Source organism: Eptatretus burgeri, chromosome 5 (genome assembly GCF_056783735.1).
Source record: "Eptatretus burgeri isolate ZD-2024b chromosome 5, Ebu_testis_v1, whole genome shotgun sequence".
NCBI lineage: Eukaryota > Metazoa > Chordata > Myxini > Myxiniformes > Myxinidae > Eptatretus > Eptatretus burgeri.
This window is the reverse complement of record NC_140965.1, coordinates 94,594,490-94,609,126: the sequence shown is the minus strand read 5'-3', so window position 1 is coordinate 94,609,126 and position 14,637 is coordinate 94,594,490. Positions and strand designations below refer to the sequence as shown.

At 42.9% G+C, this 14,637-nt stretch overlaps 1 protein-coding gene across 12 annotated transcripts in view; it reads right to left on the bottom strand.

Moving 5' to 3' along the window:
• The window catches only part of ZMIZ1 (zinc finger MIZ-type containing 1), a 229,775-nt gene that overhangs the window by 118,032 nt on the left and 97,106 nt on the right, over window positions 1-14,637 (bottom strand). For 10 of the 12 annotated variants that reach the window (XM_085882955.1, XM_085882956.1, XM_085882951.1 and 7 more), the window contains 5 exons: window positions 11,432-11,493; window positions 8,059-8,169; window positions 7,299-7,402; window positions 7,061-7,174; window positions 6,795-6,900 (listed from right to left, as the gene is read on the bottom strand). In XM_085882955.1, coding sequence (XP_085739081.1) covers window positions 6,795-6,900; window positions 7,061-7,174; window positions 7,299-7,367 — 289 coding nt within the window. In that variant the 5' untranslated portion in view covers window positions 7,368-7,402; window positions 8,059-8,169; window positions 11,432-11,493. The remainder of the gene's footprint in view (window positions 1-6,794; window positions 6,901-7,060; window positions 7,175-7,298; window positions 7,403-8,058; window positions 8,170-11,431; window positions 11,494-14,637) is intronic. The other 2 variants (XM_085882950.1, XM_085882954.1) reach the window with 2 other exon arrangements.

Here is a 14,637-nt window from a genome sequence, read left to right as displayed (position 1 = left end):
CTGAAAGACAATGGCAGGAGGTACTGAAGAAAAACAAAATAAATGCAATGAAAGGAGGTGATTAAATAAATAAAAATTAAGAAGTAATTTGTTTATGAACCGATCTGAGATCACCATTAACACCCAGATGGATATCGTCATGGTGTCAGCAAGGAGGGCAAAAGGACATAAAACATCAGCCAATTTGGTAGAACATAAAACCGCTAAGTGTCTCGAAAGAATGCACGAATCCTGGCCTCCCGTACTCCAGCATGACCTAGAAACAAAGTTAATTGTACTTCCATTTTCCAAAACAATTTAATCCACAACGAACCAAACTTTTCCGAGCAAATTCTTGAGCGATACTTGAAATAAATAGAATGGCACTCGGTAGAGCGCACACCTCCGACAGGCTGAACAGTTTACATTTTGTATCCACCGATAGTCCGGTTATGCATCGGGACCACAAACTAAGTCTAATCGGCTTGTTCTTGTCACCTACCTAACTCATCCACCAAGTTTTGTCATAACCCGTCCAATATTAAAGATATTAAAGATATTAAAGTTTTAAGACGGTGACTCAATAATTTTTATTTTATTAAACACTTAACATTAATTTTTGCGAAAATTTGTAATAAAGCAAACGTGTGAACTCGAGCAGCTACTCGGAGGAGTCTTTTTGGAGAACCAATAGGTGTAGAGGACACCGCAAGGTTCACATCACAAGAGCTCATCATCCCGACGCATTAGAAGCTCTTTTCCTTACAAGCATTTTCTTCATCACGAGTCACTCAACACGTCAATATTTAAGAGTGACTATTGGTTTACATCATCAAGACAATTGAGTGAAGTGCATTTAATTTGTTTGGTGAGCAACCACGACAAAAACGAACGAGTCTACCCTCCTGCTTGTTATCGGCGATGCCATTTTCAAAGGCCGCGGAAGCTCGACGCCCAAGCGACCCTTCTTCTTCTTCACTTACCGCTGGCGAGATAACGGAGGATTCAATGATCGACTACACTTCATTTATAACATGTCATTGAGTTTTAAATATCGCTTACTTGACTCCTGCCTTCTTACGTCATGGCAATCAAAGACCTTCTGATGCAACATGGGATTCAGGCTGATGGAGAGAAGGGTGCTCCCAGGAACAAAGCGACCGATGTAGCGGTTGGTCAGGTTGGCATGGCTTATGCATTCAGCATTTTGTTGAAGAATTTGACTGATGGGCTTGCTCTCATCGATGTAAGGGAAGACGAACTGAAGGGCACGATGATGGATTTGCTCCGTGGAAGCCTTTTTCTCAAGACTCCCATAAATCGTCAGGAGAAAAGATTATTCCGTAAAGCAGCGATTCTCAGCTGGTCGTGGTCACTGCCGGTGCTCGTCAGCAAGAGGGTGAGAGCAGTCTTAACCTTGTGCAGCGTAACGTGAACATCTTCAAGCACGTCATCCCAACATCAAGTACAAGAAACTGTGCCATGCTGGTCGTGCCAAATCCCATCAAGGTGCTGACATTGGTGGCTTGTCGGTGCACCACATCATTGGCAGTGGCACAAATCCGGTTTTTCTAATTGTGGTGATAATTCCTTTTCGTGTGCTGGTTATATGATGATGGTGTTTAAACCAGAACAAAATAAATCTCACTCACATTTACAATGCAACGATGTGTTGTAAGTGAGGTCCGGTTGAGTAGACTCCTTCATTCTTGTCATGGTTGTTCATCAAACAAAATCCACTTCACTCAATTGTCTTGATGAGAGAGAACAAAAGTGACTTTCAAATGTTGACGTGTTGAGTGACTCGTGAAAAATAAAATGCTTGAAAGGAAAAGCGCGCGAGCATATTACGTGGCGGAATGACGAGCTATCGTGAAGTGGACCTTGCGGTGTCCTCCATGCTTATTGGCTCTCAAGAAAGATCCTCCAAGTTGCTATGAAGAGTTCACACATTTGCTTTATTACAAACCAATAAATACCACCCGTCGCTTCACAGACAGGAATACAAAAGGATGGGGGGGGGGAGAGAAAAAGATGAGGGGGAGTAGGAGAGGGGTGGGGGAGAGAGAGGAGGGATGGGAGAGTGAGGAGGTGGATGGGGAAAGAGAGAGGAGGGATGGAAAGTGAGGAGGGGTGGGGGAAGGGAAGGCAGACGTGCTATGGAGTGTTAATTATGATTCATACTGTCTCATCAAAATGATTCTGCATAAAATAACAGTGAAGATTGAAACAAAATAATGTCTGAAATCCATTTTCCACTGGTCATACTATAAATACCGCTCAGAGACAAACACCGCCTGGACACGTCCGGAGACAAACTCCCGTCCAGACATAAACACCGCCTAGACACGGTAGGAGACAAACACCACCTGGATGCATCCAGAGTCAAGCTGTCTGGAGACAAACACCACCTGGACGTGTCCGGAGCCACACACTACTCAGCCACATCTGGAGACAAACTCCCATCAAGACACGTCCGGAGAAGAGAGAGAGAGAGACCGAGAGAGAGAGACCGAGAGAGACCGAGAGAGAGAGAGACCGAGAGAGAGAGAGAGAGACCGAGAGAGAGAGAGAGAGACCGAGAGAGAGAGAGAGAGAGAGACCGAGAGAGAGAGAGAGAGACCGAGAGAGAGAGAGAGAGACCGAGAGAGAGAGACCGAGAGAGAGAGAGACCGAGAGAGAGAGAGAGAGAGACCGAGAGAGAGAGAGACCGAGAGAGAGAGAGACCGAGAGAGAGAGAGACCGAGAGAGAGAGAGACCGAGAGAGAGAGAGACCGAGAGAGAGAGAGACCGAGAGAGAGAGAGACCGAGAGAGAGAGAGACCGAGAGAGAGAGAGACCGAGAGAGAGAGAGACCGAGAGAGAGAGAGACCGAGAGAGAGAGACCGAGAGAGAGAGACCGAGAGACCGAGAGACCGAGAGACCGAGAGACCGAGAGACCGAGAGACCGAGAGACCGAGAGAGAGAGAGAGAGAGAGAGAGAGAGAGAGAGAGAGAGAGAGAGAGAGAGAGAGAGAGAGAGAGAGAGAGAGAGAGAGAGAGAGAGAGAGAGAGAGAGAGAGAGAGAGAGAGAGAGAGAGAGAGAGAGGTGGGGGAGGTGAGTTAGCAGAGAGAAAATGTTATGCTTTATGAACAACACACGCACACATGCACACTCTTTCAGAACTGGGGTGGAGCATTTAAAACTCATGCTATCTTCCTGGGAAAGGTCTGCCTGCATGCATGCATGATCGTACATGCAGTGAGCGACCTTTGCACCCAACCGGTCGGCTCGCTCCGAATCCGTTTCGCACATGCTAGTCCTCTCAACAGAAGGGAGAGGTGGTGGACCAGGGGGAGGGTTGGAAGAGAGAGGGAGGGAAGAGGAAAGAAGGGGAGAGGAGAGGGGTCAGAGAGAGAGAGAGAGAGAGAGAGAGAGAGAGAGAGAGAGAGAGGGTCAGTGTCAGAAAGGGAGTAAGGGGTGGGAGAGAGGGGGTAGGGTTGGTAGGGAGAGGGGTAAGGGATTCCAGCAGATGTGGCACCCAGTTTATCATCCATCGGAGAGAGGGCACACACACATTAGTGATTCACCCTGCCTGTGAAACACTGGGATGACAGTTTATAGCTGTGTTGGGATTTCAAATCCAGGCTACACAGAGTGAGCGTGTGTACCTCTCGGCGTTCCTGCCATGGTGGCGATTCATTATTTCATAACTGAAAATATTTTTTCTCATTGTGATCATATAACTTATTTTACCTTCCTACTTCCGGTGTCAAACTGCCGTATCACCATTGAAACGTGAAGAACACGCGCCAAGTGGCCTCACCAAGCACTCCACGAAACGGTTGAAGAAAATTTTAGAAACGAAATGTTTAATTTTTATTAGTGTACATCTATGCCGAAGTGACGGGTCATATAATGGAAGATCGTACAAAAAGGAGAAATGTTGTGAAAAATAAATTTTCACATTTTCAGCGAGCCAGCCACTGCCTTTTGCACCGCAGAACAACACCGTGGCTAAGAATGCATGCGAGCGACCCTTGAACTTTGTTCAAGTCAATCTACATACAGTATTCAGTGACAGTGTGAATATTGTCACGCCCTCGCCAAGTGGCAAAAGAACTCCAACGAAGCGGTTCATAAGAAACGGCTCGATTGGCATGCGATTACCAATCACCAAACCGTCATATTAAACATACGCCTCCCGGAATCCTGAGATGCCCAAAATATCAAATATGTCCGAATTGGACAAATTAACACTTTTTTACGAGTCGGAACTGCGTGAATTTTTTAATTAAATTTTGTTTCTGTTAGGTTCTGGAGCTTAAATTTTGTAATTCTGTTTAGTTTAAGTGATTCTCGCAATGATCGCTTTTGCGGAAATGAAATAAAGCAACGAAAGCTGAAGTCTCCGCGCATTTATAAGCATTGCAAAGTACCCAGAGATAGGCATTCAATAGTACGAGTAAAGAAAGTGAAAAAATTAAACATTATTGTGAAGAAATCATTGTGGCCTGTTCCAAGTCAAGGAATGGTTGAGCAGGCCAAAAAACATGGCGGCTTCAGACTCCAGCGAGGTTACCTGGGATACACCTTAAAACCCCATGGACAGCAGTGACCAAGGATGTGCCTGCTGAAGGATATAATTAAATAAGGCTGTTAATTATCTTTAAAAGGGGTGTTTTAATCAACACAAACACAATTTTCAGTCATGCACCTCCTTGGAGTTTTCTTAGTGTGCATGCAAAGTTTCAGGCTGCTAGGTTTCATGGTTTTGGAGTTATAGAGACGACACACACACACACACACACACACACACACACACACACACACACACACACACACACACACACACACACACACACACACACACTTATTAATATAGATAATATCAAAAACTAATGTTGGTGTGCAATTGTTCAATTTAAGAAAAATTAATGAGTCACGACAGTGCTATTTAGTTTTCTCTCTCTCAATGATGAAGAATGATTTAAGCAGCTAGAATGACACTCGGTAGAGTGCGTACCTCCGCCAGGCTGACCAGTTTACGTTTTCTATCCCACCGGTAGGCCAGATCTGCTGACCTGAACCAAAATTGAATCGGCTTGTTCTCGTCACCTTACCAATTCATCCACTTTTGTACTTTGTCAAAAATCCGTTCGTAACTTTTTGAAACAATGTGCTCGATATATCGTTTTTGGCACGATCTCTCAATGGAGAAGAATCACTTTTTAAAAAAAACACTCAAAATTCTTGTACCCGGATCCGGATCCAGAACTTCAGCAGAATAAAATCAATTCTTCCTCATCACACACCCAACCTGTTCACCAAGTTTCATCCAAATCCGTCCACAAATTTTTGAGATGTCATGCTATCTATCGTTTTTGGGCCCGATCTCTCAATGGTGAAGAAACACTTTTAAAATTCTTGGAGCCGGATCGAGATCTTCACCAAAATCTAACAATTTAGTCCTCGTCTCACACCCAACGTTTCCACCAAATTTTGCCCAAATCCGTCGATGAACTTTCGAGATATCCTGTTCACAAACAAATAGACAACAGACAGGGGTGAAAACACAACCACCGTCCACCTTTGGTGACGGAAGTATCACTACATATTCTTGAGATCAACCACAATCTTTCACCTTTCCTTCTTCGCCCGTTTGCACAACACACAAACTGCGCGTACGAACACCACCTCAAACTATATGCGCAATGTTGAGATTGAGGCATAAGCCCCTGCATTTCACGCCGAAAAAAAATATATACATACTGATGAGACGGAAAGGGAGTGGGAAAGGAGGTCGAGGATGGAACCAAAATGTGAAAAAAAGAGGTTGGTCAGCCATCAAAAACTTCATGGCTTCATGGCAAAACAATAGCTTTAAACTAGGACTTGCAACAATAGCTTGCAGATGACTCATTGCGGCCTTTGTAATGATCAAACCACGACGAGTGAAAAACAGTCAATGTTGTGTTGCTTCCAAACTGGCACAATATTGTTACAGCCAAATACAAACAGCGATTATTAACTTGTCCCCCCATGCAGCAGGAGACAGGGTTTTGCAATCACGTGTGTGTGTGTGTGTGTGTGTGTGTGTGTGTGTGTGTGTGTGTGTGTGTGTGTGTGTGTGTGTGTGTGTGTGTGTGTGTGTGTGTGTCTGTCCAGGTTGTAACATTTTTACCATTTGAGCTTTTGGTATAAAATTTTCAACAACGCTTTATTGTGAGAATATGGAGAAGACAAATGAATAATTTGGTCGAAAGGTCAAAAGGTACCGTTTAGCACATGGAAGAAGAAGAAGTCAGAGTACAAAGCGGAGGGGCTTTGCATTTTTAGATGCTTTCTAGTTTCACTTTGTTTTCTCCTGTACCAACTCTAAAAACCGAGCCCTCCAGATAAAAACAAGAGCAACAAGAATCGGGGCAAATGTCTACGAAGTGCACGTTCGACCGAACAGAAAGACTAAATATGTAATTGTTCGGGATTTCTTAGCAAGCCCGATGCAAGCCACAGTCCTTGATGTTGTGCTCCAATCGTAATGAATAACAGCAATGACAATGAATTGCTGTCATTCCACCAGATGACTTTTTGGCCAAAAAGAATGCTTTGCACAACCCTGATAAATCGAATGAAAGAAGCAGTTTGAAAACAGCAGTATGGAGTTTTTGCACCCAAGACAAATACCTCTATCAAAGTGGCTGTGAATGCAAGGCGAAAAAAAGATATGCAATTTGTGAACAGTAGTCATGCAAAGGAACGAAGCAGATTCCGACGCACAAGCGGCAAAGATGCACAAACGGCAAGGGGCAAACCCGTGAGCAAATTATATGTACCAGCAGACTTCGGTGTGAACTTGTCACGATTCGAAGCACAAACAGCAAGCAGCCGGTAACCAAGATCCAGGTCAAACCCCTGCTGCCCAGCCACCCTGCTCACCACCTGCTCACACCGTGTGCCACAACATCACAACAATTACCACTCGGGCAACCTCAAGCTGTTACCAAATTACATTTCTTTGTCCCTCCCTCCCCAACCGTCAACGTTAAGCTACGTGCTACACAACATGGCTAAAAGTAGTACATGGCGCACATTGTCTCACCGTCAAACAAGAAATGAGGCTCTGCTCAAAAGGCCGCTGAAAGGCCCGAGGATCTCCGCACCAGTCCAACAGCTCACGCGCAGCAGACTGGAAGCTCCCGGGGCTTTGCAAATGCTGAGAATCAGAGCGTAGGGCAATTGGCACGGGTTTACAAGCAGAATACATGGTGTACGGCTTTGCTGGGAATGGGTAAGTGCTGGTGAAATAATATTGGTTTTGTTATGCAATAGTCATGTACCTGCTTGATGCATTGCAGCCTGTCATTGGTCTGCTGGATATGTCTATCCATGGAAGCCATGCTGCTCATGTTGACGTTACCAATAGCTGCACATCCCCCCCCACCTGCAGGGTCATAAAGACTCGCCTGAAAACAGCTGCATTGTAAAGTACAGCATCAACACGTTTTGGGTTAAATCATGTGCTATGGTAATGTCAGTTATGCCCAAACCAATTATGCTGGAAAACAAAAAAGAAGACAATTACCATGATGAAGGAAAGCACCAAATTTCCATATATGGGAAAGGCTCTTCTTCCATTAAATAATCAATAAAATGCACACTTCAAACCAATCCGTTAAACCCTCGGCAGAAAATGCTTGTGGATTCGAGTTGACTTGCGTATATAAGGCACTGATTTACCAAAATGCACACCTCAAGCCAATGTGAGGTCGAAAAGTTTTCCCCCTGAAAATAAAAATTTCAGAGCTCGACCAACAGCGGCAGGGAACTCGCTCACCACTGGAAATGAAAATTGTGCCAAACAATGGTTGGAAACTATAGAAGAGGACAAACGTGTGTGTCGAGTTTTGATTCTTTCTTTTTGGACTTTGAGAGAAAAAAACCTTTTGACTCCCGCTTATAATAGGATCAGAAAAACATACAAACACAACATGAAGAGCAAGGATGGGATGAAACTATGGCAAAATGAGCCGAAGATATGGAACTCATTTGTAAAAGAAAAAAAATTATGGCTCAGAGCTATTAAAATGGGTACAATACCTTGACTCACTTGCCCATCCCAGTATCGTGTTAATGTCTGCCTCTCCCAGCTTGTTGCTGAACTGGAAGTCGGCTGGTGCGCCGTCCCGGTGTAGCACCACTCTGAGACTGCTGCAAGACCAAAAGCAAATAAAATTAATGAATAAATTAAAAATAAATAGATACAAACATAAAATCAGTCGATGGATATAATTAAATGGACTAGCGATGTAACCGAGGAGTATGCACGCTCACCTTTGAGCTGTCTAGTCTGGGTTTGAATCTCGATCCAGCGATAAACGATCAACCTCTGGCGTTTTGCATGCGGTGCGACACCGGGCTTCCATCCACAAAGACGAGACATTTTGTTTTATGCTTTTCTATTGCTACTTAAGGTAGTAGTTCTCATAATAAATAATTACCCCCATGCTTTTTGAAAAAAAAAACGAGGGGGATATTGTAATCTGTCTGTCTGTCCATCCGAGTATCAGCTCCTAAACGGTTGAACAGAAATTCACCAAGTTTGGTCGTTATGATCACCACATTCCACAAAAGTGCAGGAGCAGTGTCATTTTTGGCACTGCCCCCAGGAGTGGGGTCAAAGGGTCAAATCCCCAAAAATTCAATTGTAGCACATTTTCAACCATTTTTTTTTAATGAAGCTTGGTGTATGCAGCCAACATTGGGGGATGCATGAAATGTGTAACGATTGTTTTGATTTGACCGTGGGTTCAAGCCTCAGGGGGTGGGGACTAAGGATCACAGTGGTCAAAATGTGGGAAAAATTAACTCTAAATTTGATATTTGGTCATTCCTGGTGGAACTTTTTGCCATCTTTGAACTTTCTTCAGATGGGAAGCGTGGGGATTTGCGATAACGCACCATCGACTTCGCTCTATGCCTGGTGTTGGCTTAATGGTTAGGGTGGTGGGCTTGGGATCCTAGGATCCTGAATTCAAATCTCGCTTGGCTGTTGAATTAACACCAGGTGGGGTTGACTCTGACTGTCATCCTTCTGAGGTCGGCAAAATGAGTGCCAGCTTGCTGGTATCCTGTGTCAGAGTGGTGACCCGTCCAGGATTGTGCTCAGTGGCCTAGGAGACTGCATCAGCAGCACCAATGCTCTGCATTGAGTATGGTCCCAATGGATGGATGGATGGACTTCGCTCGAGTTACAATTACAGTGATTATACAACGAAAATAAGGAACAGACCAAGACTGAGTGTATGGGTAAACATGAGGAGGTTTGGCTTGGAAATCCTTTCACCGTCTCAAACTCGTGGAGCTCACACATACATTCAGGCACGCATCCAAGGCACAACAATGAGTTTGGGAAATGAGGGCATGCTTCTACATCAACAACAAGGACTTGAGTAAACAAGCAAATAAGCTCAGCATGTGAGATTTCAAATTAAAGAGGCAATTGCTCATTTGAGAAAACAGCAAAGTCAATGCCACGTTTCATCGAAGCCACAAGCCAATCCACGGTGGCTGCATCATTTCTGAATATACTTCTCAATATTAGACAAGCTGAATATTAATGGTCATACAATATGGAATTAAAGAAAGAACAAAATACAAAATATCTTAATTTTATTTAAAAATATATATATATTTAAATCAATAAATATTTTTGTCTTTGTGCAAACTCTATTTTCATATACAATATGGTATTGTTTTTGAACTTTTTTTGTGAAATTTCTCTCCTTGCTAGTTTGTGGACTTCACTCAGAAAACAGGTGTACCATAAATATATATATATATATATATATATATATATATATATATATATATATATATATGGACCTGGTGTTGGCGCAGTGGTTAGGGCAGCGGCTTGGGATCCAAAAGGTCCTGAGTTCAAGCCCCGTTGGGCCAATGAATTAATACACCAGGGGGTTGACTCAGCCTGTCATCCTTCCGAGGTCGGCGAAATGAGTACCAGTGTACTGGGCCGGTGTATACCCCGGTTAAAATAGGTGTACCATATCCCTGTGTTGTAAGAGGCGACCAGGGTTGCGTCAGGAAGGGCATCCGGCGTAAAACATGTGCCAAATCACTATGCGGATCATATGGATGATCCGCTGTGGCGACCCCTAACGGGAGCAGCCGAAAGAAGAAGAAGAAGATATATATATGTATATATTTATATTTTATGAAATCTCCCATAATACAGGGCAATAGATGGTCGAGTCGGATTTCAACAGGGAGGGGGGGACATTATTTTTCATACGTTTCTTCGTTCTTTCTTTCTTACCAACAATTACAATCACAAACCATTCCTTATTCTGAGCCATTCATCTTCTTCAAATTTTGACACGAGGTATCTTGGACCAAAACATGCAAACAATTTTAACATTATTCTGATTTTATGGAGTCAAAGGGTGAGAGTGAGACCATAAAAACAAAAGGAACACATTTTGCCACTCCCTTGCGTTTGAGTCAATAGAGATGAGGTTTGGTGCAAGAATACTGTCAAACAACCCCCTATATAGGGATGTGAAGAAAAATTTCTAATTAGAGTCATCTTTCAAAATTAGTGTCGCATTATACAGGAGTAAAAGGTCAAAATCTGTCGCAAAATTCAGGTAATTTGCCTGCCACGCCTCTATATTTCAAACCAATCTAAACAGGAGTGGGCAAAATGATACCTTTGTCACAGCCCCTGCAGAGTTTAGCAGGTATACATTGGCTTGGCGCCTTCATTGCGATTTTGCAGGGGAAAAGTAGATGGGTGGGGCGGTGTTTCGCGGTGTGGGGTGGGTGTGGGGGGACATATTGCATTCGCTTTAGAATGTCTGCAACTGCAGTGCAGTACATACGAGAACGGCACTTGGTAGGGTGCATACCACGACCAGGATGAACAATTTACATTTTCTGCGCCACTGATAGGCTGGATCTGCATCTGGACCTTATCCAAAATTGAATCGGCTTCTTCTTGTCACCGAACCAACTAATCCACCAAATTTTGTCATAACTCATCCAAAACATTTTGAAATATCATGCTATATATCATTTTGGAGCCCATCTCTCAATGGTGAAGAATCACTCAAAAAAATTCTCCAGATCCAGATCAGTATCAGGATCTTCACCAAAATCGAACCAATTGGTCCTTGTTACACACCCAACCTTACTATACACACCCAAATTTTGTCCGAATCCGTCCATAATTTTTCGAGATATCCTGCTCACAGACAGACAGGGGTGAAAAATAACCTCCATCCACCTTCGGTGTGGGAGCTAAGTATCATTGCAAAGCCATTCTGATTTAAAGTAACGAGTGTATGTCAATACTCGTGTCATCATAAACTACGTATTGGCTTGAATCATGCACCATGAGACATTATTTCAAGGGCCGAAAGTTGAGATAAGACACAAAACTGTGCTAATTTACCTGCGACCTTATCCACTTGCAGCACTCGTCCGCATTGCAAACTTGCGTGCTACCTCATTCGCCTGTTAGGAATTCAAAAAGAGGGAAAGGACCAAAATAAGACGATGACAGGCATCAACATTTGTCTCTTAAAATTATGATGTGCAGTGTTCATTAAACTTTCACAACAAAGAAGTACATTCAGGCTTGGGCTAAGCAACAACTAAATCACAAGTAGGTTGACAACCAACCACTCTTATGCAGTCAAACTTCCCTGCCACAAGATACCTCTGAACGGATAAACCAGATGGGAGAATTTAGTATTTTTTACAGCACCAAAGGCTTATGGAGGAGGTGCAATGGGGAGAAGTGCGGGCAAGTACACGAGACAGCACTTTACTGGACCAGCCAAACACAGCCACATACACTGGGAGGCAGTAACTTCTCCGGAGGACTCTGGGTACAGGTGACGCGATCTTTGTGACATCGCTTTTCTCTCACCAGGCAGCTGTGCAATGAAGGGAAAAAATCCAACTCACCTCTCCCCCCTCCCCATTTGTAATGCCAAATCACTGGGTGTGTGCGTCCTCACATACTCTCACACTAACACACACACACCATAGCTAATATACTGCAGATGGAAACCTGCATTTCTGGTTAGTCCATGTCTTGCTTTTTGTCATCTGAAAAACTAAATCTATTATAGGCCAAGAATTTTACAATGTCTAAAAAGAATATTACAAAGCTTGTTTTATTATTTTATGACAATTTTTGGACATTCTATTTTGGTGAATTGACATGTGGTCATACGTTATCAGAGTTGTGTGTAGCGTATGCAGACTCTATATTAAGGTGCACACTTGTGCATCGTCCATATTTGCCACTGACCATTAATGAAGTCACCCTGCTGCCAAATAACAAATGAGGCCGTCAGTCGGAAAGACCTATAAACTGTAGAAGCCCCTTTTGCTGACAGAAACTGAGGCTGATGTTGAAGCTTGTATTAATACATCACGTGCAGGACAAGGACACGAGCTTACTTCGGTGTACTCCGACAGGAATTACAATGAAGTCTGCACATATCTAAAGTGCAAAGAATGCTCAAATATCCTGCATGAGAATGTAGCAAAAACTGGAGAACACCACCACGGACGCAGGAAGAGTAATTCCCAGGTCCAGATCTTAGATTATTTGCACCTATTTGTGTTCGGTCGTTGCACAGCCACTGATGAGCGTACTTGTGTCGTAGCAGAAAGGAGCTAAAAGGTTGATCAAAAAGAAAAATCAATTCCTCTGCCAAGAGAGTAAGAAAGGGAAGAGTCATGACAAGTAATTAAAATAAAAAGAGGAGACAGACTTGACCAATTGAGAAAACATGCTCATTATTGGGTTCTCCTCGGGCTTCTCAGCCAAACTAGATTCCGTATGGTACCCAATATATTATTATTATGTTTTGGTGGCACCCCTTTTTTAGAAAAGGCAAAGGCAACAAACAAAATGCAATGCAAACAAACACAGAACATAAGACTTGAACCTGTGGTCTCGATCATGAAGGGAAGGGCTTTTCTAAGAATCTCAAGGCTGCACGATATATTTGGCCACGACGGCCCAAAGGGATACTCCTGTCAAGTGAGCCGCTGCAGGCAGGACAATGTTATGGTGTGTGATCTCTCACAAGGTTGAACATACGAGAACGCCCAATGGGAAAATGAAAGAGAGCATGACAACGAGGCTCAGGCCTTCTGCCGTTGCCTGTGTTGGCTGTAATTTGTTGTGCCTTCACATCACAGTTGCGGTGCAAAATCAACACTGAGCTTTCACCATCACTGCGACGTCTCCATCTTGTATTCTCTCATCTCGTTCCAAAACTGCTTTCATCCATGCTTTAGAAAAACAAATTCAGCCAAACTTGGAACAACATATCTCGATAACATTACAAGTCATCACATCATTGCTGAAGATCTGCATCTCGACTCACATTCCAGAATTGTAGTTTTGATCAATGGCGCAAAGTGATTCAAGTTCAACCAGAGCCTTTAATCGTGCTATTGCTTTAAAATATGTGATGAACATTCTTCGTTCAATGTGCAAGGAAAACTCAAAGCCAGTCACGAGATTTTTGTTATTCCATTGTCTGCAATGAAAATAATTTGATCGTACGACAAACACAAGAGAGCGAGGATTTGGTATTTGGGGAATTGTTTTCGTACAAAGGCTTTGCATTTATGCCCAGAAGTAACTTGGTGCTCTACTGCAACGGAACTTATTGGATTCATAAGTTTGGAAAGCAGGTTTCCCTTTGGGCAAACTAAGAGGGTGAGATAAGATGATGCCAACCAAATATGTATTTGTTAGACCTTGTAAATGCTTTACCCGTTTACACATTAGCCGGCACAAACCACAGGGTGCTCCGCTCTATTTAAAGATGTCAATGGCATGCTGCTCGAGTTCTTTTTGTATTGGCAGCATCATGTTTCCACTAAATGCCATGAATGTTTTCTTGCAGAAGGCATCATAGTGGAATCTAAAGCTTGTGAAACAGCAAATATATATATATATATATATATATATATATATATATATATATATATATATATATATATATATATATATATATATATATATACATATATCTTAACAAAAGATGATGAAAGATAATTAAAAATACAGAACCAAACTAGAAGGACACTCGGTAGAGCGTATATCTCCGCCACGTAATGCCTGATCCACGAGAACATATCGGGCTCAATACATTTTTGAAATATCGTGCTCTACAGTCCTATATCGTTTTTGGCCCTGTCCCTCAATGGTGAAGAATCACTTTTAAAATTAAATAATTCTCGAATACAGATCTGGATTCGGATCTTCACCAAAATCAAACAAATTTGTCGTGGTCACACACCCCAACGTGTCCATCAAGTTTCGTCCGAATCCATCCACAACTTTGAGATAACGTGCTATGTATCGTTTTTGGCCCAATCTCTCAATGGTGAAGAATCACTTTGAAATCCCAGTAGTCGGATCTGGATCCGGATCTTCACCAAAATCTAATCAGTTCGTCCTTGTCACACACCGAACCTGTCCACAAAATTTCATCCAGATCCGTCAACAACGTTTTGAGATATCCTGTACACAGACAAACAAACAGACAGAATAATAATAATAATAATAAGTGGTGCCAGGCACAACAAATCCCACTCATTTAAGGCATAAAGTTATTTTGGGGA